General features: G+C 48.6%; 4 protein-coding genes across 4 annotated transcripts; 3 read left to right on the forward strand and 1 right to left on the reverse strand.

Annotated features, from left to right (window-relative positions):
• Window positions 1-1794: 1794 nt before the first annotated feature.
• On the forward strand, window positions 1795-7559 carry SDR39U1 (short chain dehydrogenase/reductase family 39U member 1). Its single transcript, XM_058857991.1, has 6 exons — window positions 1795-1839; window positions 2291-2397; window positions 2724-2806; window positions 3679-3800; window positions 4832-4975; window positions 5194-7559. The coding sequence occupies exons 1-6, from the start codon at window positions 1809-1811 to the stop codon at window positions 5607-5609; spliced, it is 903 nt and encodes a 300-aa protein (XP_058713974.1). The 5' UTR covers window positions 1795-1808; the 3' UTR covers window positions 5610-7559.
• A 4644-nt stretch (window positions 7560-12203) lies between these two features.
• Window positions 12204-15956, forward strand: LOC131588714 (olfactory receptor 4D2-like). The gene is made up of 2 exons (XM_058857640.1): window positions 12204-12308; window positions 14994-15956. Exon 2 carries the CDS (start codon window positions 15003-15005, stop codon window positions 15954-15956), a length of 954 nt encoding a protein of 317 aa, XP_058713623.1. The 5' UTR covers window positions 12204-12308; window positions 14994-15002.
• Window positions 15957-20024: 4068 nt separating this feature from the next.
• LOC131588919 (olfactory receptor 10A5-like) lies at window positions 20025-21446 on the reverse strand. The gene is made up of 2 exons (XM_058857987.1): window positions 21412-21446; window positions 20025-21016 (listed from the first exon to the last, which is right to left on the reverse strand). The coding sequence occupies exons 1-2, from the start codon at window positions 21428-21430 to the stop codon at window positions 20025-20027; spliced, it is 1011 nt and encodes a 336-aa protein (XP_058713970.1). The 5' UTR covers window positions 21431-21446.
• A 2946-nt stretch (window positions 21447-24392) lies between these two features.
• Window positions 24393-26963, forward strand: LOC131588920 (cathepsin G-like). The gene is made up of 5 exons (XM_058857988.1): window positions 24393-24495; window positions 24897-25050; window positions 25527-25668; window positions 25785-26042; window positions 26585-26963. Exons 1-5 carry the CDS (start codon window positions 24438-24440, stop codon window positions 26750-26752), a joined length of 780 nt encoding a protein of 259 aa, XP_058713971.1. The 5' UTR covers window positions 24393-24437; the 3' UTR covers window positions 26753-26963.
• Window positions 26964-27291: the final 328 nt, after the last annotated feature.

Consider the following 27291-nt stretch of genomic DNA (forward strand, 5'->3'; position numbering starts at 1 on the left):
CCTTACAACTCTTTTTTTGGACAGTTTACACTGTAGTACCTACTAGGCTGTCCTGAGGTACAGGCTTCTGCCCTTTATGGAGGAGTTCAAAGGAGAATGTGCATTCAGCACCTTCAGCTCATGTCACCATCATGACCTATCCAACAGAGGCTCAGCAGACGACGGTGTGTTTGGAGAGCAGCTCCAGCTCACACCCACCCAACAGCATGTGCCACACCGAAACCAGCTGCTCATCTCCACCTTTCATCCTGTGAAGCACAGAGATGCATCTTCCTGTGCAAATGACTCTTAAGTCTCAAATTTCCAAGCTGGCTCCTCGTAGAAAGCCCATTTCTCCCTTGCTTAACCACAGGACATGGCACTTTTATGGAGCTGGTGGAGAGAGGGATAAGGAGAGCTGCTGCTGCTTAGTGAAGCAAGGGAGACACCACTCCTGGAAGTGCTCAGAAAGAGACTGGACACGGCACTTGGTGCAAAGATTTCACTCACATGGTGATGTTCAGTCAAACACAAAGATCCTGGAGGTCTTTTCCAACCTTATTGATTCTGTGACTCAGTGACAGACTGGGGCTGGGGGAAGGATGATGCATGGATGGAGGGATGGATGGATGGATGGATGGATGATGGATGGATGGATGGATGGATGGATGGATGGATGGATGGATGGATGGATGGATGGATGCATGGATGGAGGGATGGATGGATGGATGGATGGATGGATGGATGGATGGATGGACAGGTGGTGTAATGGCTATGGCTGTATGTGCAAACAAGGATAGATGATTAGGTGGACTAAGCTGGATAGGTAGGTAGAAATATCTCTAGCATTTGTTGCTGCTCCAGAAGAGCCACCAATGTGTAGAGATCTTGCCTGCAGGCTGTTGTCACTCTCTGTTCTTCACACAGGTAAAAGGAGCTGACAACACAGACAACTCTGTGTGAAGCAAAGGCTGCTCCAGCTGCCTTTAGGTGGGAAGTTGTGTCTCCAATGTATTTCATTGCATCTCAGAAGAGATATTTCAAGCCCAGTGGCAGAATTACATCCTTGAAAGATTTTCTTTTCCCAGGAGACATGCAAGCAGCTGTCAGAGAGAAGGGAGGCTCCGGGTCAATGAGAACAGCCCCTGCCTAATTCCCAACTGCACAATTCTTTATTTTCTACTAGCAATATTTAAAATATTTCATAGAGTAACAGAATCGTAGAATCTCAGACTGTTTTGGGTTGAAAGGACCCTAAAGCTCACCTCGTTCCACGCCCTGCCATGGGCAGGGACACTTTTCCCTATCCCAGGCTGTTCAAGCCCTGTCCAACCTGGCCTTGAGCACTTCCAGAGATGGGACAGCCACAGCTTCTCTGGACATTCACTCCTGCGCTTTTATCGACCTGGTAAATCGCCCTGAGGAACTCCTCGGGTGCTGTGTCAGAGCTGCTGCCCCGCTCAGCGCGGTGCCAGGCCCGGGCCGATCCCCGAGTGTCACCCGGGCCGTTCCCGTGTCCCCGACCCCGCTCTGTTCCGTTCCCGGAGTGTCCCCTCGGCCCGGGCCGTTCCCGTGTCCCCGGCCCCGCTCTGTTCCGTTCCCGGAGTGTCCCCTCGGCCCGGGCCGTTCCCGTGTCCCCGGTCCCGCTCTGTTCCGTTCCCGGAGTGTCCCCTCGGCCCGGGCCGTTCCCGTGTCCCCGGCCCCGCTCCGTCCCTTCTCTCCCGCCCATTGCCGAGCCCTCAGCGCCGCTGGCCCCTCAGGGGCCTCCCCCCCGCTAGGGGGCGCCGTGCGCAGCGGGGGGCGCATGCGCGGGGGGCGCTGCTCGGCGCATGCGCAGCTCCGCAATGCGGGTGGTGGTGGGTGAGTGCGGGCCGTGAGGAGGGAGCGGGGCCGTGAGGAGGGAGCGGGTTCGTGAGGGAGCGGGGCCGTGAGGAGGGAGCGGGGCCGTAAGGAGGGAGCGGGTTCGTGAGGGAGCGGGGCCGTGAGGGAGCGGGGCCGTGAGGAGGGAGCGGGGCCGTGAGGGAGCGGGTTCGTGAGGCGGGAGCGGGTTCGTGAGGCCGGAGTGGGCCCGTGAGGGAGCGGGAGTGGCGAGCGGAACGGAGTTTTGGAAACGGATCAGGCGGTTCTGGATTACGGGTTCTGCCCGCTGGGTTGGAGCCAGGCCGCCTCTTCCCCCCGGGCGCGGGCCAGGGCCCGGCGGCGCTGCTGGGGCTGCGGTGATGGCCCAGGCTCGGGCCGCGGGGCGCCTCTGCTGCCGGGCGATGATGGCCCAGGGACACAGCCCTGACGGCCTTTCTGACTCTCTCACCAGGTGGTGGGACAGGCTTCGTGGGCAGAGCCCTGACCCAGCTGCTGCGGAGCCGAGGGCACCAAGTGACCCATGTGTCGCGACGAGGGGGCAAGGATCGGATCAGCTGGGTATGAAAGCAGTCACAGGAGGGGGAACGTGGCAGGGCTGAGAAACCAGCCCATGTGTCCTGGCTTTCCATGGCATAGAGGGAGCCTGCCAAGGGAGGTCTGGCTCCTGTGGATGTTCTTTTGGGCTGCTGGGTGCTCCATGGGTCACAGTCATTGAAATGGGTACTGCTGTAGCTCCAAGGAGCAGAACTCTGTTCATGCTTGTAGTCCGCAGACATCAGGAAGAAACTGGCTGAAATTCTTGGGAGCTTGCCCAGCTTATTTGCAGTGAAGGCTTGAGCAGAGGGGAGCCCTGATGTGTTGATGTCTCTGTTACTCCTGCCTAGGAAGAGCTGTCCCGCTCTGGGCTGCCCCCGTGTGATGCTGTGGTCAACTTGGCTGGTGAAAATGTCCTCAACCCTTTCCGCAGGTAACTTGATGTTCTGTAGTGCTGTTGGGACAAGGTGGAGGCAAGATGGTCCTGTGTTGTCTGAGAATGTGGAAAGGGAGGAAACAACATTACCAGGAAGCTCTTGAGTTAACCAACTATTGACATTTACATCTTCAAGTGTCCAGAACACTTCTGTGGGCCTGGTAGGTTCTGAGAGACCTTTGGAAGAAAGGTTCCCTCCTGGATCTACATCTGGAGGCTAGAAAAGTTAGTTCCACATTTCCAAAAGGATGTTGGGTGCCATGCCTACGTTTGATAATGCAAAATCAGAACCAAAGTGTGACTTTCTAGGAGGAACAGATCCTTTGTCTAGATCCTTTGTTGACTTTGTCCAAAGGCAGTCCAAACCCCACAATCTTTTAGGGGAAGTGAAGAGCCATCATCTTCCAGTGTTTCCCTGAATTTATGCTGTAAGATGACTTGTCCTCCATTTGCCCTGCAGTGAGGGGAGTTGCTGTGACCTCTCCTGTGCTTGTGAGCTGGTGTTGGCTGAGTGTAACTAAAGGGCATGAAATGATTCACACGAACGCCCTCAGTGTTAGAACAAAAAAACTATCTTTTATTCCCTGACTCCAGTATTTATAGATTCTTGACAATGACCAGGGATTGGATAATCAAGTTTCCACCTTCCCAAGCACACTGGTCATGTGGAATATCCATCAAAAGACATGTCTTAGAAGGAATGTGATAAACAACTTATGTTTACAGAACTTTCATGGGAAAGTAACTAAAACTATGAAAACATTATCACAAGGCTTAATTTTCAGGGCGACAGCTGGGGTCCCCCTTGGTGGCAGTGTTTCCTGGGGTGTCCTTGTGAGGTGTTTAATCCCTGGTTCTCCCTTTCCCAGATGGGGTGATGCCTTCTGCAGGGAGGTCACCAGCAGCCGGGTGGAGACCACGAAGACCTTGGCCAAAGCCATTGCTGCTGCTGAACAGCCCCCCCGTGCCTGGGTCCTCGTCACTGGCGTAGGTATTGGTTGGGCCTGACCAAAACACCACTCATGCTGACCTGGAGAGGCTTTACCTGCAGACAGAAACACAGTTCCTCAGGAGCACGTGTCTTGCCTTGAAATGTCAGCTTTACTGCAATCAATGTCGCTGTGTTTAGGCAAGCCTTGATAAGCTTTAGTACTGCTGGAGAGGAATTTGGGTCTCTGTGCTTTGTCTTGGTGTCATTAGGGCAGAAACTTTTCTGTGTGAGCTTTGCTGTGAAAGCCTTCAGGCATCCCATAGAATTAATCTGTGTAAGTAAGGCCTCAGCTGAAGCCCTCTGCATTATCTCCAACTGCTTGCTGCAGTCTTTAAAGCTGCCATGGTTTATCCTCTGTGATGCCCAGTATTAAAGCAGACACTTTCCAGCCAGCTTAGTGTGTTGTTTGCAGGCCTGTTTGGGGCTGCCTCAGTGTTAGTGCATCCTGCTAAACCTGTAGAGCACATTGGTAGTTCAAAAACTTGTCAGCATTGCCATCAGAGACCCTGTGCTGTTCATGTGAGGATGTCCCTGGTGGAGTGATCGAGCTCACAGAATCCCGGAATGGTTTGGGTTGGAAGGAGCCTTAAAGCCCATCCAGTGCCACCCCTGCTATGGCAGGGACACCTTCCACTGTCCCAGGCTGCTCCAAGCCCCTTCCAACCTGGCCTTGGGCACTTCCAGGGACCCAGGGGCAGCCCCAGCTGCTCTGGGCACCCTGTGCCAGGGCCTGCCCACCCTCACAGGGTAGAGTTTCTTCCTAAGGGCCAATCTAAACTGATTTTCAATTTGAAGCAATTCCCCCTTGTCCTGGCACTCCAGGCACTTGTAATCTCTCTCCAGCTTTCTTGTAGGCTCCCTTCAGGCACTGGATGGTTGCAATTAGGTCTGTTTTCCAGGCTGAACAAGTTTCCCAGTTCTCTCATCCTTTCCTCACAGGAGTTCCTGGAGGAGAGAAGATGGTCTGATGGGGAAGGGGGGGCTTGGTGTCATCATTCAACTCTGACCCCCTTTCTGCTGTTACCCTGCAGGTTATTACCGCCCCAGCCCCACAGCTGAGTACACTGAAGACAGTCCAGGAGGGGATTTTGACTTCTTCTCACGCCTGGTGAGCTCGTGGGAGGCTGCAGCTCTCATCCCTGGGAGCCCAACTCGTGGTGTTGTGGTGAGATCAGGTGAGATGGGGCATCATGCTTATTAATGGTGACTCTGCTTTACTGCTGGGGCAAGAGTGGGAAGAGGTGGGTAAAGGGCATCAGTTCTTCTGTCTCTCCTTGTTGGGGTCCTGTTCTAGTCCAGCCCTCTAAGGATTCTCCTGCTTGCAGGTCTGGGTGTGTAGGGGGCTTTTTCCCTTTGGGCAGGGACACCTGATCTCACTCTCTTCTCCCCACAGGTGTAGTGCTGGGTCGAGATGGTGGTGCAATCTCTCAGATGCTCTTGCCTTTCCGTCTGGGACTTGGAGGCCCTATGGGCTCTGGACTCCAGCCCTTCCCATGGATCCACATTCAGGACCTGGCTGGGATTTTGTGTCATGCCCTGGAGAAAGAGTCTGTGCAAGGCATCCTCAATGGTGTTGCCCCATCCTCCCCTGGCACCTCCAATGGCACCTTTGCTCAGGAGCTGGCGGCAGCCCTGGGGCGCCCGGCCCTGTTGCTGGTGCCTGCCTGGGCTGTGCGGGCTGTCTTTGGGGCAGAGCGGGCGGTCATGCTGCTGGAGGGACAGAGGGTGCTGCCCAAACGCACTCTGGAGAGCGGCTACCACTTCATCTTCCCTGAGCTGCCTGCAGCTCTGAAGGACATTGTGGCTTAAGGCCTCCCCAGTTGGGCTGGGCTGGGCCCTGTTTGTGTGAGCTCCCATGCCTTCCCATGAAAGAGGGGAGCCCTGCCCCTTGATGCTTCCCCATCCCCCCTACAAGAAAGGGTGAGAAAAGGGGTCCTTTTCCCCTGTATCTCCCTGTGTGCATCCCCAGTTTAGGAGTCATCCCTCTTACTGCCACTTGAATCTCAACATCACCTGCATTTGGGGAAAGGAAGGCATGAGCCCCTCAAAGGATTGTGACTGTGGAATTGCCCATCTTCCCTTTTGCATGGTGTTTTTGTGTGAGCTGCTGGCAAAGCAGCTGGGGGTGTAATGTCTTCTTCCTGAGAGATGTGGCAGCAGGAAACAGGTCCTAATGCTGTTGTGATTCTTCCATGGTACTGGAAGTCACCCTTCCTGTTTTTCCTCATGATGACACAGGCAAAGCAGAAGAGCATAAGTGTCTTTCTAGGTCTTGGTGGTTGTGGGAGAAGATCCATCTTAGGGTGCTGCATACAGATTGCTTGGAGACTCTGCCCTCTCTTGTGTCTGGTACCAGGCTGATGTGTCAGTACCTTCAGCTGAATCTAGTCCAAAGAGTTACACCCTTCTAGGGTTCCAGGCCCCTTGTGCTATGGCAGGGACACTGCTTTGCCAGGCTGTAGGGAAAAGGGTGGCAATCAGACTGTGCCCCCTTTAGCCTTAGCTACATGCCTGTTACATCTAAGCTTGTGCTGGAGAGCTGGGTGGTGCATCATTGTGTGAGGTACAAGTACAGTACAAGTCACAGCGTTAGTCTAAAGGAAGATTTCAGCTATTGCCTTCATTGTGCTTACCTCAAATCAGGGTGGTTTTCTTTTATTGATCCCATGAGGTGGTGCTTGTGTTCAGGGTGTTCCCCCTGACTACACACAGAATATCCAAGCTGCCTGCTCTGCCCTGGGGAGCAGTACCTCTACCCTTGTAAAGCAGATTGCAATTCCATCATCTCACAGTGGCAGGAAATGTATCCACATGCTTCCCTTGACCCACTTCCACAGCCTAAAGTGGGTTGCAGGTTGTGAAGTCCACAGAGCTGCGAAGTTTATTATAGCAGTACTTCTGGAGAGACATTCCTACTGTGATGTAAGTTAGGGCTAGAAAATTGTATTAAAAGGCACTTCAGGCAGATAAAGACCTACTCTTTACCATCCAGAGCAGCAGCAGTCCATGTATTTTTGGTTTATGCCATGCTATAGTCAGATTAGCTGAAGGATCAGTCTTGGTGAAGTCTAGATGTCCCACTCTCCTGACTCTTTGCTCATAAATACTGGAGACAGAATGGCAATGTGCTGGCTTTCCAGGCAGGAAAAATAGAGTGGGACTGCAGATGGAACTGGACATAGTCCTTGGAGTTAGTGTAAGCACAGCCAGGTGAAGTGGGACTTTGGGAGTAGTCATAAAAGCAAAATGGTTTGAGACACATGTGGGTTTCTTGGACTGTGTCTTTGCTGCCTGTAAGTTAGGTGCAGCTTCCTTCCTCTTCCCAAGAGCTTCAGTTTTCTGTGAGAGTAGGCTGACATACTCTGAGATACAGACCCAGTTCCTTGTGGGCCAGTACCATGGGGACAGTCAGCAGTGCTGCTTTAGTTATTTCAGCTGAGTATTTAGAGCTTCAGAGCTTCCCCAGATGTTGTGGTCTGTAGCATCCTTCTGTCAGTCAGGCAGGCCCAGTTAGGTTGTTGCTGTACCTGTATAAACCTTGATGATTGCAATGGGTTGTGATTGTAAATGAGAACAAGTGTTTTTGGAGAACCGCCATCTTCAGCTCTTCTGAAAGAGGTGTTTGTATCCCACAGAGGGCTGACACTAGGCAGAGTTCCCAGGCCTTGGACTCACTGTCTGGATGTGTAACTCACTCAGGACGTTTGAAAAGTTGCCTCTGTATGATGTTTGGCTTAAATATATGACAGGTTTAAATGAGCTTGTGTCATATGAATCTGTGTATGGGATCTGGAAGCACTGTCTTCTGAGTGCAGTTAAGACTTTCCAGCACAATAAATTCACACATTGCCCATGCCCCTTTCTTTGCAGTAGAGCCAGAAAAGGTGCATGTTTGGGTGACAGCAGGCTGAAATCTCGATAGAATATATCTAGTTTTGGTGACCTGGCCCCCAGGCTGCAAGGCTGTGTGATCCTGAGTACAGGCATTGTTACCCCAGGGCTGGCATTGCATTGCTCAGGGCCAGCAGAGTGTTTGCAGGCATACCTGAGCCAATGCTGTGTCCCTCTGCATTGGGGCAGGTGTCTCTGTTCCTTTAGAGGTGAATGCTTTTGTTAAGCCATGTGAAAAGCAGCAGCTGTGGCCCAGGACCCTCCTGTGTGGCCACTGACATCCCAGCCTGGGGGCCTGGTAGCCAGTGTTTCTGTCCAAGCTGAGGACACAGCTGTTCCTTCCTGTTTGCAGGGTAAGGCAGCCCTGATGCTGAGCTGTGTCACACTCAGACACGTGGACAGTGACACACAGATGATACTGGCATGGCTGTTGGCACCCACACACAGGACACAGGTGACACACAGGCACCGTGCATGACGGGGCTGGCAGACTCATGTGACACTCTCAGGGTTCACAAGGACGTGCACACTTGGGAATCCTTTGAGCACTTGAGTCTGACCCCTCTGTCCACCCAGCACTCTAGCATGGACCACAGCATCCTGACCCATCCCCTCCTTGCCAGCTGCTCCAGCTTGACACACCAAAGCAGCACTCAAATGCTTATCCCAAAGGCACACCACACTTGCAGGTATCTCCAGGGACCAACACGGATCCCTTGCCCTCCTGATAACCCTGCCCATACCTGGAGTCTCCTACTTGTCAGCTGATCTGAATTGCTGCTGCTGGATAAATGTGTACACCTGGTTTGTGGGATATAGAGTTGCTTCCTCCAGAATCAGCACATCTGCTGTCCTCCAGCTGGCATGGAGCCCCTCACTCTCCTTGCTCACGCTTGCTCCCCCAGCAGCTGCTCTTGTGGGCACAAAGTATTCCTGCCTCAGTGCCTGTAGGGCGAGTTCCCACTGGCTCCAAGGGCTGCTACCACAGGCTGGGTCTCTGCTCTCTCCCCATGTCTGATTTCAGGATTTGGCCCAGTATGCCAGCTGCCCACTAGCAAACCACAGATGGGACCCTGGGAGATGGCACAGAGTGTTACAGAAAGATTAAATAAGCCAGGACTGTGGTGGTCAAGTGTAGAGCTCAGCCAGACCAGGACTGACTGCTCTCACAGGTTTACACCCAACCAGGCTCTTAGAACCCTTTTCTGTCTAACCCCTCCTGGCTGCTCCCTGTCCCAGCATAGTTCCTCAGCAGCTGCCATCCCACTGTCTTCATCCAACATCCTGGACACTGAGCTTTGCATTCTTATCAGTTGCAAAGTCCTGGGCTGCCTACAGCTTCTTGAGAGCTCATCAGCTGGTGTGAGTGATGCCATTTGTTTCTGGTTACTTGCCTTGTTACTTGCTAATGGTCAGGATTTATGATGTGTCTCCCATACTTCCCTACTGTAAAAATAAATGTTCTCAGCCTCACACAGCCTTACCCATTTGTGTGACTGATCAGATTTGTTCTCATCACAGCCTCCCCCATCATGTCTGGTTCATCTCTATGTCTTTCATGGCTCCTTTGACCAGATATCCCCAAACGAGCTGACATGCTCCTTTTACATCCCTGGACACTGCCCTGCTGTGGGATTCTGACAGGGGCTGGACTCTTCACTCCTCTGGGGCCTGAATGGGCCCCCTCATGGGCTCTATTCACAGGGGCAATGACCCCTCTGGGCACTGAAGGGGCTGTGTGTGCCAGCAAGGGCTGCAGTCACTGGTCCCCCATCAGAGGCAATGGGCAGGAACACACTGAGGCACTTAGGATCAGTAGCAGCTCTGTGTCAGTTTGTACAGGCAGCTCCAGTGTCTGGCTGGGATAGCCACATCTCTCCAGGCACCAGGGCATGTGACAGCTGTGACCAGGCTGGTCCTGGAGTTTTGGGCTCATTGTGGCAGAGATGAGTGATCTGCAGTGGTGCCTTGCTTTGGGGTTAGCTCTGGGCTGACTGCTAAGTTGTAACATAGTATTAAAGACAGCAAGGCTTAATTTTGAGTTTTCTGTGCCAGTTGTAGTTCTGCACCATTTGTATTGTTAGTCTGCTTTACACATTCTTTCACAAATTGTAAGCCATTGATTTCCTAATTAAAGTTGGTATTTCCCTTCCTTGTACCCCTTAATTTCCACTGAACTATGTTCAGACTTGACTGGGACAATTTTCCAAGATTTTAGGGCATGTTGTGACTACCCTGTCCTTTCTCACAGCTTAAAAATTTGTAAATCTGAAGCTGAAATCCTCTGCAAGTATCTAAGTTCTCGGCTTTGCTGCTGGTTGAACCTGGAAAGGAGAAAGTGGCAGCCACATCCCCCAGCCTGGGCAAAGCCCCTGAATCATCAGTCTGGACTCACAAAAGCTTTCCAGGAGGGTCCTGGGCTGGGGCTGCTGGAGGTGACAGCGGCTCTGATCCCTGACAGTGAGCTGTGCTGGTTGATCCCTGCTTCTGGGGTTGATGTACAGAGCCTGTGAGAGCTGTGAGGCACAGTGCAGTGCTCTGCAACCCTTTGTTGAGAGATGGACTGGCCTCATTCCTGCAGTCTCTGCTGTTAACACCGATGCTTTTGAGCCCTTTTTATGCCTGGTGAGGGCTCCCACATATCCTGCTCAGAACCCAAAAAGATGCTGCAATTCATACCAGTTGTTCTTGGGGTACTCACCTGCCTGAGCTGGAGGAGGGGGATGGAGAGCAGACTGAAGCCCCATGATCCAAGGGAAATTGGGCAGTGACCTCTACACAACTGAGGCACACAAAAGCCTGGGGCTGGATGGGATCCACACAGTGGTGCCAAGCGAGTGGTAACACTCAGCGAGCCACTTGCAGTCATTTATCAGCAGTCCTGGCTAACTGGGGAGGTCCCAGCTGACTGGAGGTTAGCAAATATGACTCCCACCTGCAAGGAGGGCCAGAAGAAGGGTTTGGGGAACTATAGGCCTGGCAGTATGACCTTGGTGCCAGGAAGGGAACAGATCATCCTGAGTGCCATCATCTGGTAGGTACAGGAGAACCTGATCAGGCTGGCCAGCATGGGTTTAGGAAAGGCAGGTCCTGCTTGGCCAGTCTGGTCTCCTGTGACAAGATGGGTGGGTGGGTGAGGGACAGACTGTGGATATCATCTACCTGGATTAGTAAAGCCTTTGACTCAGTTTTCCACGGCGCTCTCCTGGAGACACTGGCTGCTCCTGGAGACAATGGCCTGCATGGGCACACTCTCCACTGGGTAAAAACCAGTCTGGGCAGCTGAGTGCTAAGTGTGGTGGGGAAGGGAGTTAAAATCCAGCTGGTGGCCCATCACAATTGGTGTTCCCCAGGGCTCAGTACTGGGGTCCCTTTTAGTGCCTTTCATCAATGATCTGGATTGGGAGGTTGAGTGCATTCTTAGTAAGTTGGCAGGCACCAGCTTGGATGGGAGTTTTGGGAGGGTGGGAAGGCTCTGCAGAGTGGTCTAGACAGGCTGGATCCATGGGGCAAGGCCAGTGGTAGAAGACTCAACGAGGCCAAATGTTAGGTCCTGCACCTGGGTCACAAAAAGCCCATGCAGTGCTCCAGGCTTAGGGAGGAGGGCCTGCAAAGCTGGAAGGACTGGGGCATGCTGGTTTGCAGGGGCTCAGGATGAGCTGATGTGTGCCCAGGTGGCCAAGCAGGGGCCATGGCACCTGGCACCATGGACACATGGGCCCTGTGACTCCAGCTGCAGCACACACACACAGGACACACAACAGAGAGCCCTGACCCAGACAGGGAGTCCTGACTGCACTGAGCAGCAGCAGGGCACGGCCAGACAAGTGTGGTTCCTCCCCAAAACATCCCTAGGAACCATCTGAGATGCTTTTCTCCTTTCATTCCATGATGGGTCCTTTATCTCCTGGGCATTAACTCTGCCTCAGCCTAAGGCTGACCCAGGAGCTGTTCCCAGACTCACTGGAGGAGGTAAAACACCCAACCCTGCGGCTGCTGCATCTCCTGGGAGAGCCCTTGGAGAGGTTTCTCAGTGTCCATTTCTCTGGTTAGCTTACTGTGGTTTCTCTGCCTGCTCGTGGGCATGTGTGCCCCTTTGTGTATGTGTAGACCAACTTTTTATTGTATAACCAGAAAAATTCACTTTGTAAAGCAGCAGAGAAGTGTTTTGGAATAATTATTGTCCTGAGGGCTTTACTGATATGACAATCCTGTAACAATGACTGAACTTTTATTTCAAAGCACAGTTGAACACAAGCTCCAGGGCAGAAAGTCTGTGGTTGGGAGAGTATAATATGCATTTTTTTTCATCTTGCAAAGCTGGGGAAGTAACTACACTGCCATGAGCATTCCCATTTTAGTTCTGCTCCAATTATCATAAGGTTCCTGCATCTGCACGTGGTCCTGATCCACATGACGTGAAGCACTACAAGAACTCTTTAATTAGCCCCACAGTGACAAATCTAGTTTTGCTAATTGTATTATTGTTATTCACTTCTGAATGACCAGAAGTGCAAGGTGATTTGAGATTTTGCTTTCTTCTTGAATCCCATAGTTTCCCTTAACAAAGGCATCAGGAATCCTATGAGGGAAGGTTGTTGGAGCCTTTTGTTGGAGGTAGGTTTGCATCCCCTGCTCCTCTGAGTAGAGCTGTGCTGTTTTATCTTGTAACTTGGGAATGACACCTCATAGTTTGTGTGAAGATGGATCACAGAAACAGGAATTTGCTGAAGGTGTTTGCTCTTCCTGCCAAAAATACTGGAAGGACGAGTAATTCCATGTGCTGCCAGTGACAGTGATTATACTGTGAAGGAGAAAATGACCTGAAAATGCTTGGTTATCACTTTTAATACAGAATTTTAACAGTCAGCTTCAGAGACACTGTCCATGTGTTGGGAGAGGTCTGAGGGAAGGCAGGCACGAGTCATGTCTCAGCATTTCTGTATTTCAAGTTTTTGCTGGAACTCAATCTTAGTTTTGTGATAGAGAGATTACTGAGGCAAAATAGAAAGGTTGGGTTAGAGTTGAAAGCGAATTGCTTTTTCTCTCCCCCAAGCTTCTGTGAAAATACTCTTTTTTATAAGAAATGAGAACAAAGAATACACAGTATTAACTGTGGATTGTTAGAAAACATGATTTGATATCAAAAGTGGCTTTCCTTTTTGGATCTGTAGAAAAAATCTGCAATTTTCAAGCAGAAAATAGGATATGTATATAAGGGTTTAAAATGAAATTATTCACAGACATTAAGGAGCAAAATGTGATGGGAAAAAGTTACAGTATCCCTGCAGAGTATTCACTAGAAGCAATAGAAATGTGCAGAAAGTTCTTGTTTCTACAGTTCTCTGCAATTCCATCTTGGGAATAATTTACCAGTTTTTAGGGGAAAATAAAAAAGTTGTGGTTTATTTTGCATGTGGCTTTTTCTTGTAAGAAATTAAATTTTTGTTTCAGCAGCCAAATAGAGGTAGTAACTTCCCATCAGTGAAATGGCTCAGTCACCTTGGGCTGTGGGTGCAGGTGAGCAGTTGCCATCCTCTCTTAGAACTTCCCCACAGTGCCTCCAAATTCACTGGAATATACAACATTATTTTTCTAAAACTTGAGGTTGAGGCACTGCTTCTGTGATTTTTAACTCATGCCATTTATCTGACTGAAAAGTTTGAAAAAGGACTGTGGTGCAGAGATCTTTGTAATAATATAATGTAAGGGAAGACTAGAACTTGGAAAGAAATTTGGTGGAGACTGAGCTGTCCATGGAGCCTAAGGAGGACACAGTGATGTTCCTTTAGGGTAAGCACATTCCCTCTCCAGACTTCTTGACTCTGATGGGAGCTGAGACAGACACCTCCCTTGTCCTTATTTTTTAGTGCACAGATCACCTGGCTTAATGGGGACTTACATGTCCAGCCAGCCACAAGGGTGGGAGGGGAGGATTAGGGAAAGCAGGTCCTGTGTGGGTGACTCTTTTGTCTCTTTAGACAGAGAGCTCCTGCAGCTCCATGGATAAGTTTCAGCTCAGCCTGACTTGCCAGTCCTTGCTTTAGGTGAGGTGCCTGCCAGGCAGAGGTGCTGCTTCCCAAGCTGAGTGCTGTGGTGCTCTAGAGGGAAGGGATGCCACACAGAGGAACCTTGAGAGGACAGAAGTGGGCTGGGGCAAACCTCAGAAAGTCCAGCAAGGCCAGTTACAGGGTCCTGCACATGGCTGAGGGCAATCCCAAGGCTGGACAGTGCGTGGATTGAGAGCAGCCCTGCAGAGGAGGGTGTTGGGTGTATGAAGGACTCAGTATGTCCTGTCAATGTCCACTCAGCCCAGAAAGCAATTGTATCCTGGGCTGCATCAAAAGTAGCATGGCCAGCAAGTCAAGGGGAATAATTGTACCCATAAACTCCCTTCTCCTGAGACCCCACCTGCAGAATGGTGTTCAGCTCTGGGGCCCCAAGCAAAAGGAGCACAGGGACCTGCAGAGATGGACCACGGACCTCCTGACCCAAAGAGGGCCACAGATATGCTCAGGAGGCTGGAGTACCTCCCCTGTGTGAGAGAGCTGGGGTTATTTAATGTATGGAGAGAAGAAAAAGCTCTGGGGAAACCTTCCAGCAGCCTTCCAGTGAAAATGGCCTACAAGAGAAATAGAGGGGGGCTTTATACAAAGGCATGTGGTGATGGGAGTTGTTGAGGACAGCAAAATGGGGAAAGTCAGTGCACTGGATGGCAAGGCTGGTATTTGTAGAGACAGTTTGGAGAAATAGGTTGGCACAAACATTATAAAGTCTGACATAAGTAAATATGTCATCTTGCATCTGGGAAAGGACAAGCCTGTGCAATCAGCCTGGGTTAGAGGCCTGCCCAGGAAGCAGCTTTGTAGATAATGACCCTGATAGACAAAATGCTGAACAGATGGGAATGTGTTCCTCTGACAAAAAAGGTGACAGCTTCAGCTCTGCAAAGCTCTGGCCAGCTAGTGCAGGGAAATGATCCCAGCCCTCCATCAGTGCAGGACTGTGTCAAGACCACAGCACTCCAGGAAACCTCATTTCAGTATATGACTACCTGATGAGATGAGGAGATAGAGCCTTCTGGAGGTGGAGACAAACAGCAACAGACACTGATTGGAACATCCTAAGTTCTCTCTAAATGTAAGGGAATTTTTCTGGTTTTTGTTGGTTTTTTCTCCCCGTATAAAACTGGTCATATACTAGAAATCCCTCCCAACACAAATTATTATATGATTCTATGTTATAATAATTCTATTGTCCAACACACATTTATAGTCATCTTTATTGTTCCTGTTTGTGCAGGGATAAAGAATGGAATCAAAGAACATCACCACTGTGACAGAATTTGTCCTGTTGGGCCTGACAGAGAGTCACAAGCTGCAGTATTGTCTCTATGTGATCTTCTTTCTCATCTATGTAATAACCTGGCTACTGAACTTCACCATCATTGCCACTGTGGCTGTGGATCAACAGCTCCACACCCCCATGTATGTTCTCCTGGCCAACCTCGCTTTCCTCGACATCAGCAATTCCTCGGTCAATACTCCCAAACTGCTCTCAGGCCTCCTCACCCAGCACAAAATTATCTCATTCAATAAGTGTTTCCTCCAGATATTCTTCTTCCATTTCATTGCAGGTGCAATGTCTTTTTTGCTCATAGGGATGACAGTTGATAGGTTTGTGGCCATCTGTGAGCCACTGCGCTACTTGTCCATCATGAGCTGGAATGTGTGCACAGGATTGGTGGCAGCTGCATGGTTTGGTGGATTTCTTCATTCAATTATACAAACTGGTCTTCTTCTCCAGCTGCCATTCTGTGGCCCAAATGTACTGGACAATTTCTACTGTGATGTCCCTCAAGTCATCAAAGTGGCCTGCACTGACACTCACATGGCTGAACTACAGATGGTGTTTAATAGTGGAGTGATCCTCATCACCCTTTTTGTAATCTTGATTACTTCTTACATTGTCATCCTGTTTAAGATAAGGACGTGCATCACAGAAGGGAAGCGAAAAGCTCTGTCTACCTGTGGAACACAGATAACTGTGGTGAGCTTAATATTCATCCCCTGCATCTTCACCTATGCCCAGCCTTATAAGAAATACCCCAGGGACAAGGTGGCCTCCATTGTTTACACTGTGTTTGCTCCAATGCTAAACCCCATCATCTACACACTGAGAAACACTGAGATGAAAAAGGCCATCAGGAGAACACTGGGAAAAATATTTCTGTCAGCAGGAATACAGAAACCAGACCGACAGTAGATCCAAAGACATCAAATCGGGTGTTTCCATGTGAAAACTGTGTTCATCACCGATATTCCTGCTCCTTCAGTAAGCAGGAATTTCTAGATGTGAGATGGGGACAACATTCACCTCCCAACAGTTTAGGAAGGTCAGGCAGATGGAGTGTGCAGTATGGTGGAATGTCTAGGGCCTAATAAAAGTTGTCTGGAATAAATCACCTGCAGAAACATCACCATGACACACCCTGGGTGCTGAGCATGCGAGGGGCCCTACCCACACCCTCCTCATCTCCTGTGGAAATCACAGCTGAGCCTTCCACTCCAGCACATCTCACTTCTCTTTAGCACCACGGTGTAGCTTCATCTCTAAGTTAGCACTGATGCCTTACTGAACCTGGAGATAAAACAACACACTTTGGGGATAATATTAGTTATAGAAGGGAATATAAAGGCTGCTCTTTGTTGGAGGCCTCCAGTGGCAGACATGGAAAATATCCACAAAATGCCCACTCCCCATAGGGTGATTAAAGTTTTATAAGTTTAGCGAATTAGCATATTTAACAAAAATCACTAATTAGGAGCACAAGAGGTGATGCAATTTTCCCCAGTTCAGCCTTCTCTGAATCCTCCCTGCTCAGATGGAAATTAAACTTTATTTATAAAAATATATCTTGAAGAGCTGGTCTCAGCCTTGGTTCCTAGGGAGAACCAAGGTAGGATAGGGGTCTGGGAATGTATTTTATCTTTCTGCTTATCAGGATAAGGAAAAGTACTGGGAAAATTAGCTAGAATACAATAATAGGCTGCAGAGATACAAATGCATGTGTAAAAAATACAGAGAATACATGAAAGAAAAAAGGCAAAAATAAATTTGGCATAAGCACGATGGCATCTGCACATTACTGCATTAGTAACTTCACCAGCAATGTTGAGATAGAGAGAAAAGCATTCTGAAAATGCATTAGTGGGAGAAAATTCTCAGACCTGTAAGGATTATTTATGTTTAGAGCTGTTTGAGTTTTAATTCCCTTAGAGAGACAAGTGAGAAACCAAATCCCTCTTGACAGTAGAAACAAAAAACTCCCACAAAACATATAAACAACTGATGGGAAAAGAAACTGAAGTAGAATTCAGAATAATAAAAAGAAAAAAAAGAGAAAAGAAGAGAAAAGCAAACAAGAGGAAAAACCTCCTTATGTCACTTTTTGATGCTTTGTCAAAGGTCAAAATTTCATGTCATGTCTTAAAATCAAAACATTCCTTGACATTCTTTATTTTCTCCATTTTTCCTTTCTTCCTGAAGATGAAGGGCTCATTGTGCTGGCTGTGTGTATAAATTGAGTGATATTTAATTTCCCAGCTAACTGTGAATCCCTGCCCATCTGCCTGCTCAAATATCATCACTGGCACCAGAGGCTGTGCCCAGACTGCCTCTGCTCTGAGCTGCTGCTCTCTCTCCCTGCTGAGCGAGGGTGAACATCGTGTGCCAGACACTGCAGGAGAGTTTGTCCCTTTCCATCCTTTAGATAAAGTTTTCTTTGTCTCTTCAGTGTGCTGTGGTTGTTTCTGCCTCCAAGGGTGATAATTATAGAATTGTGGCATCAGCTGTGGTTCTGGAGTGCTAACTCAGGTGCCTTGGGGTTTTAGAGTTCTTAGAGTTAAAGCCCTAAGGTGCATGGATTTATTTGTAATTGTTTATTGTATTTATTATTTCTTGTAACTTGTCTTATTTCTGGACCATGTGACCTCTAGAAGCCATCATCTAGAACTGTCCAGATCACTTATAATATTAATCCAATAATTCAATAAATCAAACCAACCTTCCTTCCTACACTACATAGATACATGTATATTAATAAACCCCTTGTAATGCTAATAAAAAATTAAACTCAACATTGACCTTTAATGTTATAATCTGAATTAAAGAAACAGCACATTCCAACAATGCTAAAACTTCATTATGTGGTTCTAGAGTGAGGAATCAAGTACCACACCAGCAACACATATCCAATTATTAATTTAGCTGTTTTCCTGGGGCTTCCTTAAGGAGATCAAGTGCACCCATGACAAATGATTTGACAGAACCATAAACTGGCAGCATGTTAAGAGCTCAGCAGCCCATATCAAGACAGACATATAAATCAGTATCCATTTTTGCCAGAAAAAGTAAATTAATTAGTTATTAAATACCATTTCACACAGACTTCTGAAAATAATAAATAGAAAAAAAGTTAAAATATATGATTTTTTAAAATGCATTCTTCCATAAAAATGCTAGAATCAAAAATTCACGTATTGGGGTTGGGGAGATGAATTCAGGCACAAACTTTTGCCCTGGTCTATTTGCATAGCTGTGATCCACTGAACAGCATAATTTAACCAGAACTTCCCTTTTTTGTAGAGGAGAGAGGATGGTGTAAGTGAGCTCAGCTCTAGCAAAACCAATGTCTGTGTTTCTTAGAGACCAAAAATCAGTGCTCATTGCTAGAGGTGAAACTCTGATTTACACCAGCTGAACACCTGCCTTGCTTTCTACCACATCAGTTTTTATTTGGGGTATCCCTCATGCACATGTGGCAACAGGAAACAGAAGAGATGAATTCAGGAAAAAGAGAAAGTTGCTGATAGTGTTTGGGCATTGCAGCAGGCATAAAAAAGGTTTATTCCAAATGGATGAATGATTTTGGATGTCTCTCCTTGGACTGGAGTCTGAAACATCTTTAAAAGAGGCAAATTAAAAGCTTTAACCATTTGGAATGCAATGTCCCTTAAAGTGATTAACACTACTGTCATTATACTAGACTAATTAAACTTTTTTTAACAAGTGCTTCTTTCACTATTATCTTTTCAAGTAATAAAACAAGAAGAAAATTCTCTCTGTTTTTACAGAGGTAAAAATAGATCAGCTCCCGGAAGTAAAGTCTGTAGAAATGTAAATAAAGTTTCATTAAGTCTTTCTCCAGTGTTCTAATTATGAAGAAAAAATATACAACAATACACAGACAAGTTAAGTTCCCTAGAGGTGTCTAAGCAAACAACATTGCCAAATGCAATTAATCACTTTGTCATTAGCTCATTGTGAAGTTTCTGAAGTCAGGCAATGACTTCATCCTGAGATGACTTACATTGCCTTTCTCTTTTACAAGCAAACTAAATCAACTAAAGAACATTATACTCAATTATACTTTACTGCCTTTATGGCCAGGTAACTAAGTCAGATGAAACAGAGACAGCCCTCAAAGGTCAGTATGGCCACATTGGTAATGGAGATTTCCTTAGCTTGAGCTCAATATGGAAAGTGCAGGTTGAAGCAGGCTCAGGCCCAGGCTATTCACCTGTTCTATCCAGAATAAACTTCAAAAACTCTCCCATATAAATATACCTAGGTTGTAGCAGCCCTTTTCTCTGTGTGCCCTTCCAGATATCAGATAATCCTCTGGAAACTCTTCATGCCTGGAGGAATTTCTCCAGCTGAGACTTACAGAATTCTCTTATCCCATGACTCAGACTCCACAGTGCTTGGAGGGTGTGGGCACTGCATTAAATGCTGAGTTCTTACTGGAAATAAGAAATGAGCATTAGTTAATCTTCCTTTCCCCATGCCTTAAATGAAAAACACAAGGCTCTGAAAGAAGTGAACTAATTTCCTGATCACTGTCATTCAGTGGACCTCATTTCTGCTGGAAGGAATGGAAAACATATAACAAAGAAGAAAAAAGGCAAAGCAAAACACACAGTCCCTATCAACCAGTCTATGCTTAGCCTGGAAAGTTCACTATGAAAGAGTGAGAGGGTGAGGTGAACTCCTGCAATGGAAGTGAGGAGTTCCAGCCTGGATACCTGAATTAGATATGGGAAGTGCTCTGTTTTAGAAGAAATGTCTGGTATAAATATTGTACTCCTAAGGAAGAAATTGAGATAGAAATTCTAAATAATTTGCTTCTGAAGCAAAGAATAAAGACAAAATATTTACAAGTGTGGAACAGATCTTTGTGCCTGCCGTTCCTCCTGAGCTAGTAAACCATTAGAACTCACCAAAAATGAAAATAAGGTTTTAAATCCACACATTCATGGACAAGAAAATCTTTTATTTCTTCATCAACACAGCCATCACTCTGATTAGTACTTCTTTCACTTCTTTATTCCTCAGACTGTAGATCAGGGGGTTTAATGTGGGAATTACAGTTGTGTATATGAGAGCCATGATCTTCTTAGTATCTTGTGAATTACTGGATTTTGGCTGTAAGTAAATCAAAGTCCCACTCGCACAGTACAGCGTCACAACAGTAAGGTGCGAGGAACAGGTGGAGAAGGTCTTGTGTCTGCTCTCTGCAGAGGAAATCTTCAGGATGCTGGAGATGATGCAGGTGTAGGACAGCAGGATGAGGCAGAAGGGTGTGAAGATGACGAGCACCGTGGCTGAGATGAGCTGCTTCTCGTAGCGCGAGGTGTCCGTGCAGGAGAGCATGATGAGCGGGGGAATGTCACAAAAGAAGTAATCAATCCTCCTGGGCCCACACAAGGACAGGGTGAACACCCAGGCTGTCTGCACCACCGACACAACTTTGCCACTGCAGCAGCAGAGCAGCACCAAGGAGAAGCAAGCCCTGGTGTTCATGATGGCAGAATATCTCAGGGGGCTGCACACGGCCACGTAGCGGTCGTAGGCCATGGCTGCCAGCAGGTACCACTCGGTGGCCGCCAAGAAAACCACACAGTAGAGCTGTGTGACACAGCCCAGGTAGGAGATGCTCCTGTCCTCTGACAGGAGGTTTGCCAACATCTTGGGGACAACGACTGACGCTGTGGAGATATCCAGGAAGGACAGGACGCGGAGGAAGAAGTACATGGGCATGTGGAGGGTGGGGTGCACCGTGACCATGCAGATGAGAAGGTTCCCCATGAGAGTCATGCTGTAAACTAAGCAGATTGTGAAGAACAGCAGGTGCTGAAGTTCTGGGCGGCTGGACAATCCAGAAAGGACAAATTCAGTCAGCAGGGTGTGGTTTCCTGCATCTTGTTCCTCTGCTGGCTCCATCTGGGAGGACTCAGAGGGACAGACTGTCAGAGTCGTAGCCACTGCAACAAGATCACTACACATCAGCCAGTTACTCAAGCCAGGAGTCTCTTGGGAATGCCTGGAGAGCTGCTGTAACTCTGGAGCAGCTTGGGCTGAGCACATGGAGAAGGCAATGGGTCTGTCTGCTGCAGTGTGAGGTGTCAGTGCCCTCCAAGTGTCACTGTCTGAGACAATCACCAAAGCCTTCCACTAAGAGGAGTTGGCATTTAGGGGGAGGCTGCAGATTAACTGCATTTAGGGGGAGGGTGCAGGGTAATTGCTGAGGATATGCTCTCACCCCAGATGTCAGGTCTGTGCTCCCAGCTGGTCCCCCAGGCTCCTCCTGCAGTGAGGGGAACGCGCAGATGACAACTGAAATACCCACAGACCAAAGAAAGAAAAACCCTTTTGTCACCTTGGGGAACAGTGGCCATTGCTCCTTGCACTCTGTTTTTCCTGCTGAGTGGGGTAACAGGGCAGGCAGCTTTCCTCCAAAACATCTGAAGCTACCTTTAGAGCAACTCAGCTTCAGATGGAAGCCAGGGAAGTTCAGGTTGCTGCGGGAGGCTTTGGCTCATATTCACTTCAATCCCCAGCTGTCAGTGGGACAGAAATATTCTGGAACAGAAATACTCCCAAGAACCCAGCTTTGGGGAAAGCACTCCCAAACAGAGCAAGCAGAAACTGTGAAGGGAAGACCTCAGCCAACTCCTGTCCACAAAACACCCACAGACCCAAGAAGGAAGCACCAAAGCAAACCAAACAAAAATTCTGTGTGTAGGCAGGCAAAGGAAGAAGGAATAATTCAAGGCAGAAGTACCCATAGAGAATGACAAGGAAATGCAGAGGGTGAAGCTCAGGACCATCCATTCATGACTCACATGGCCTCGTTCCCCTGAGGAGTGTTGCTGTGTGTGGGATGTTCACGCAGTGCTGGAGCAGCTCTGTGTTTTCTCACTGCCCAGTGAGAGGGAAACTGAGGCACTGAAAGAGAAAAGAGATCAGCCTGCCACAGAGGAGAATGGGGTGGTTAATTCTGTGTCCTTCAGGCTCAGTATCTCTTACCAAAGAGGCCACCAGCCACTGCCCTACACTAGCAAATCTCAAGGCACAAAATGCATTTTGGCATCAGGAATGTATCCATGGATGCGGACATTGCTCTGTACACACAAGGACCACGTCAACAGAGCTGGCACACAGAGAGGGACACAGCCTCAGAGCAAGAGCAGTCACACAGCTCTGCCAGGACCCCTCAGGCTGACTCTGATTTCAGCTGTAACTCACACAGGATATCTTCTGTGGGTTTTATGACATGAACACAGAGGTGCAGGCTGTGGATCCTGGAGCCACAGACAACTTTAACACACAAGCACAATAAAGAAACTCCCAATATTCTCAGACTTCTGATGGTCTGATGTATTTAAAAGGAATCTTTCTGGGTTTGACTGTTTCCATTAACATAGGAATGAAAAGACACTTTTATAAGTGGTATCTCAATATAGCCTATGCATGACAGATAAACTCCTTGCAGTCTCTAACAGCACACATTCACACTGGTTTTCTTGTTACAGCCATGAAACTGGAGTGGAAACAATCTAATTCTGTTCTCCAAGCCCATATAAAAGCTTTAGACTATTGCTGTGGTCATTAGCTCTTTATTAAAGTCAACAACACTCACAGCAGCCACTGCTGTACTGACAGATTTTATACCCTAATTCAGACACCTCTCAGAACAACCCTCAATTTATGTAATTTGTGTGTTGTGGCTCTGAGGCCCTTTAAGTAAATTTTGGCCTTAGCTCTTCCCTGGATTTTCTTTATACATTCACAATAGACATTTTGAAGTAAAGTGTCCTACCTCCAGCAACTCTGCCATCCAGTGCCTCCAAAAGGGGTCGTTCAAATTTTGATAGAAGTATTTCCCTTGTTTTCTTACATTAGGAACAGTGTTGGGCTGATGATTCCTACTGTCAGCTTACACTGAAGATTAAAAATTATCTTTTGATTGCAGATAATCTTCTGCCACAGCTGGAATAATCTGTAGACATTAGCACATGGCATATACCATAGAAAGCCAAAGACCTGTCTCACAGAAAGAAAGAAAAGGAATTTGTTAGAATTGTTTCAATTCAGTTGAATTGGCTGCAGCTGAAAAGGTGGAGACCTCAATGCATCTCTATTTTTTGCCCATGAAGGGAAGGGCTGAGCTGCCTCTGCCAGCTGGTTTAAGTAGAGTCTCTTGAAAGCCCTCAGTCCCCTACAGGTAGGATCGATTTAATCTGATTTCAGAACTGTGAGGGACGGTTGCTCAGAGCTGTGTTCCCTCTGTGGGCAAGGGGATGTAGCAAACAATGGCAGCACTGAAATGCTGTTCTGGATGGCAGCCTGCCCTCCCCTGTCTCTAAAGAGGGACCAGAGGGATTTCCCCTGACACAGGCATCTCATGTCTTATGTGTCTAAGGCTATAAACTCTGCATTCTCACCAGCTGGTGGCTGGTTGTTAACCTGAAAGGTCTGAGCAACAGCTGGAAACACCAAGGGATGTGTGACCCCAGGGACAGAATTAGCCTGATGTTGCCTGCTGTCTTTGTTTAATTGGACTGGGTGCCTTTAGAGGCAGTGCTGTCTCTGGTAGGAGAGTTTTCATTCAATACAGCCACTCACATTTGTTCTTCAGTCTTAAGTGACTACTTGTCAACCGTAAATCAATCCTTCCTTCCTTCCTTCCTTCCTTCCTTCCTTCCTTCCCTTCCCTTCCCTTCCCTTCCCTTCCCTTCCCTTCCCTTCCCTTCCCTTCCCTTCCCTTCCCTTCCCTTCCCTTCCCTTCCCTTCCCTTCCCTTCCCTTCCCTTCCCTTCCCTTCCCTTCCCTTCCCCTCCCTTCCCCTCCCTTCCTCCCTCCCCTCCCCATGGCACAAAATAAATCTGTACCTAGTACCGACCTTAGCTACCCTGATTGGTGATTTCTGATTTCCCAGGGACATCTGATGGCAGTCAGCCACTCTGATAAGAGCCAGGATCTTTGCCTGGCCCTGGCCAGCTCTCCCCATTCCTATCAGAGCAGGTGGGGAAACAAAAACAAAGGAAAAACTCTCTAGATGGAACCAGCCCACATGCAGGGTCCCAGGGGGCTTTCTCCAAAGGTCTCTGATGGGATATGCACTCAACAGATACCCCATTCCTCTCCCTGTGGATGCTCTGAACCAGCCCAGGTCTCTCCATCTTTTTGAGAAGATTGTGACAAAAATGCAGAGTATGTGTCATGAACCCCTCCTCAAGCCCCAGTCTGGGGTTGTAAGGACAAAATCAGCAAACGACAGAGCTGCAGGCAGGCTGAGGTTTCCTGTTTCAGCTCCACATGACATTTATAGAGGTTGTCATTCTGTACCTGTCTCCTGCCTGGCCACAGCAACTGGTTTGGCTCATCAGGACATTGGTAGAAGATGCTGCTTCCCCTTCTGCTCACAAGTGCTTTTGTCCTTCTGCCCTGCCCTGGGGCTGGTGAGTACACAGAGATGGGACTTAGGCAAGAACATGTGAGGGCACAGGTGGACACTGAGCAGTCAGTCTCAGCAAGGTTCCTGCCTTGCCTTCTCTCCTATCTCTACTCTCCTCTTATCTCTCAGCTCAGACAGTGCCTGAAACCAGTGAGACATTACAGGCACTAGAGCTGTGCACTTGATGGCATTTTAGACATCCAGAGCCAGGAGTGGTCAGACCCCAGACAGTGCTGATTGCCTTTGTCATCGTGCACCAGCAATGCTTTGGACAGCCCCAGGAAGGAGAGCTGTTGGTAGCACTGGCACATGACATTAGGGGATGACTCTTTCCCTTCAAGCAGCCCCAAACTTGACAGGAAATAGCAGAATACATCATATTAACATTTCCCACCTCTCTTCCAGAAAGGATCATTGGTGGACGGGAAGTGAAGCCCCACTCCAGACCTTACATGGCTTATTTAAAAATTCAGATTGGCTCACAAACTAATTACTGTGGAGGGTTCCTGATTCGCCCAGATGCAGTGCTCTCAGCAGCTCACTGTGTGGATAAGGAAGGGTAAGACCTTGCCCCCTTGCACAGGTGATTTTTCCCAGTCTCACACAGTCCCAAAGGGCCTCAGCCCTGGTCTGGCTGAAACAGCACCCCGTGTCTCTTTGGGCAGAGCAGGGATCTCTGGAGCTGAGCTCTCCTCTGTGAGTTGCAGGAATTGTCTGCCAGGGGCTGAGTGTCCTTGGGGACAGGAATGCTCACAGTGGTCTCCAGGGTCATGGTTCCTACCATGGCTTAGAGCTACTGCTGGAGAAGAGGGTCCAGCATCTCCCCTTCCCTGCTTCCCTTTGTCTTCAGAAGGGGCAGCTCCCACCTGTGTCAGTGTGGGGTGAGGGATCCTCAGCTGGATTGTGGAAGGAGCCCAGGTTACAGAGGACACCTTGCTGAGAGCTTCTCTCTGGGGAGGTTTATCCCACCACCACCTGCTCTGGGGGCTGTTCCTGTGGCCAGTGCAGCTGGAACATGTTGGTGTTTCCTGGCAGGACACTGAGGATCACTGTGATTCTGGGAGCCCACAACGTGAGCACCCGAGAGCCGAGCCAGCAGAGGGTCCGTGTTGGACGCTGGGTCATCCATCCCAACTATTCCCGTGCTGGCTTCAAAAATGACATTGTGCTGCTGAAGGTATGGCCCAACACATCCTTCCTGCCCGAGGGATCTCCCCCTGCTCACCTCCCCAGACCTCTGAACTTGTTCCTAATCCTTTGCTGGCTCTAACCCGTGTTCTCTCTGCCTCACAGCTGCAGCCAAAGGCCAGGATCAATAAGAATGTGCAACTTATCTCCTTTCCCACGAGCAAGGGACATGTGAGAGCAGGAGCAGAATGTAATGTGCCTGGCTGGGGCTGGACATCTGTGACAGGACACAGGACTAATGTGATGAGGGAGGTGGAACTGAAGGTGCAAAATGAGGCAATATGTCAGCAGCAATTCTGTAACTACCAGCGTCAGTCTATGATCTGTGTTGGGGATGACTACAATAAAAAGGCATCTTACTCTGTAAGTGTTGTTTTGGGCTGCAGGCTTGGGAGGATGTTGGGACTCAACAGTCAGCTTGGTTCTCAGGTGGAAATAAAATTAACCAGGATGGACCAGGACCTTCAGAATGATGAGCTGAGGGTCCTCACAAAAGCTCTGAAGCTGATGTGCTCCCTGAATTGGGGTGCATTTTCCTAACTATCAACAGCATTTGCTTTTTTACTTCCTTGGGGATGTTCTACCCAGCCTAAACAGTGCTCCAGTGTGTAAATTCTTTGTGATATCCTTGCTAGGATGGCTCAGATACTTCCCCATGTCTAAAGTAGGTCTATGTTCTTTTGAGCTTTTGAATCTCGAAGTGCCTCCAGGCCTGAATTGTTTCATGGGTGGGCTCAGAGGAGAAGTGAGGAGCTACAAACCCTGCAGAGCTGGGTCTGGAGGGAGGGAGGTGGCTGGAAAAGGAGGTTCCTCTCATGGAGGGAGGGAAGAGGAAACTTGTTCCTTAAAGCAGGGAGAGCTGTGCTGTGGCATGTCTGACCCCTCTCACTCCCTTCATGACACAGGGTGATTCTGGTGGCCCGTTAGTCTGCAATCAGAAGGCTCATGGCATTGTTTCTCATGGACATAAATACCGCCTCTTCCCTGAGGTATTTACCAGAATCTCGTATTTTGAGCCCTGGATACGTGAGCAGCTGAGGAGGTTTGCACTCCAAGGCTCTCCATCTGACTGAAATGCTCCACAACACATCAAACACCTGCTGGTGCTCAGAAGCTTCCAGGGGCAGCTGAACTGGAGTCAGAGAAGCCCCCATGGTGCAGACACAGGCTTTTGCACTGAGGAAAGTCTCTGTGGCAAGGTAAAAATGCAAGTCCCAAGTACACACAGCTTCCCATTGTTCCCTTTCTCCCATTGCTGTTCCAGCTCTGCTTTCTGGCCATCAATAAAAGCATGTTCAAACTTGCTTGTGTCTGCAGCCTTCTTGGGAGCTGGCTGCAAACCCTGGGTGGGAGAATGAGGAGATGACACTCTTTGGGAGAACCTGAGGGAGACTGAAGGTGGGCCACTCACTACGGGTCTCAGCCCCCAAATTCTGCACACTTTGTTTTGCCTCACTCCTCACTAATGTGCAGCATTTTTCCCTTTTACAAATATTCTTTTTGGAGAGGCACCACCAGCTTCATTGATTGGCTTAACCCAGGTCTGAGGTGGGACCACAGTCAAGCCCTCGGGAACTGTTCCGTGTCTGGTGTCAGAGCAGTGAGAAGGCAG

Source organism: Poecile atricapillus, chromosome 27 (assembly GCF_030490865.1).
Source record: "Poecile atricapillus isolate bPoeAtr1 chromosome 27, bPoeAtr1.hap1, whole genome shotgun sequence".
Classification (NCBI taxonomy): Eukaryota; Metazoa; Chordata; class Aves; order Passeriformes; family Paridae; genus Poecile; species Poecile atricapillus.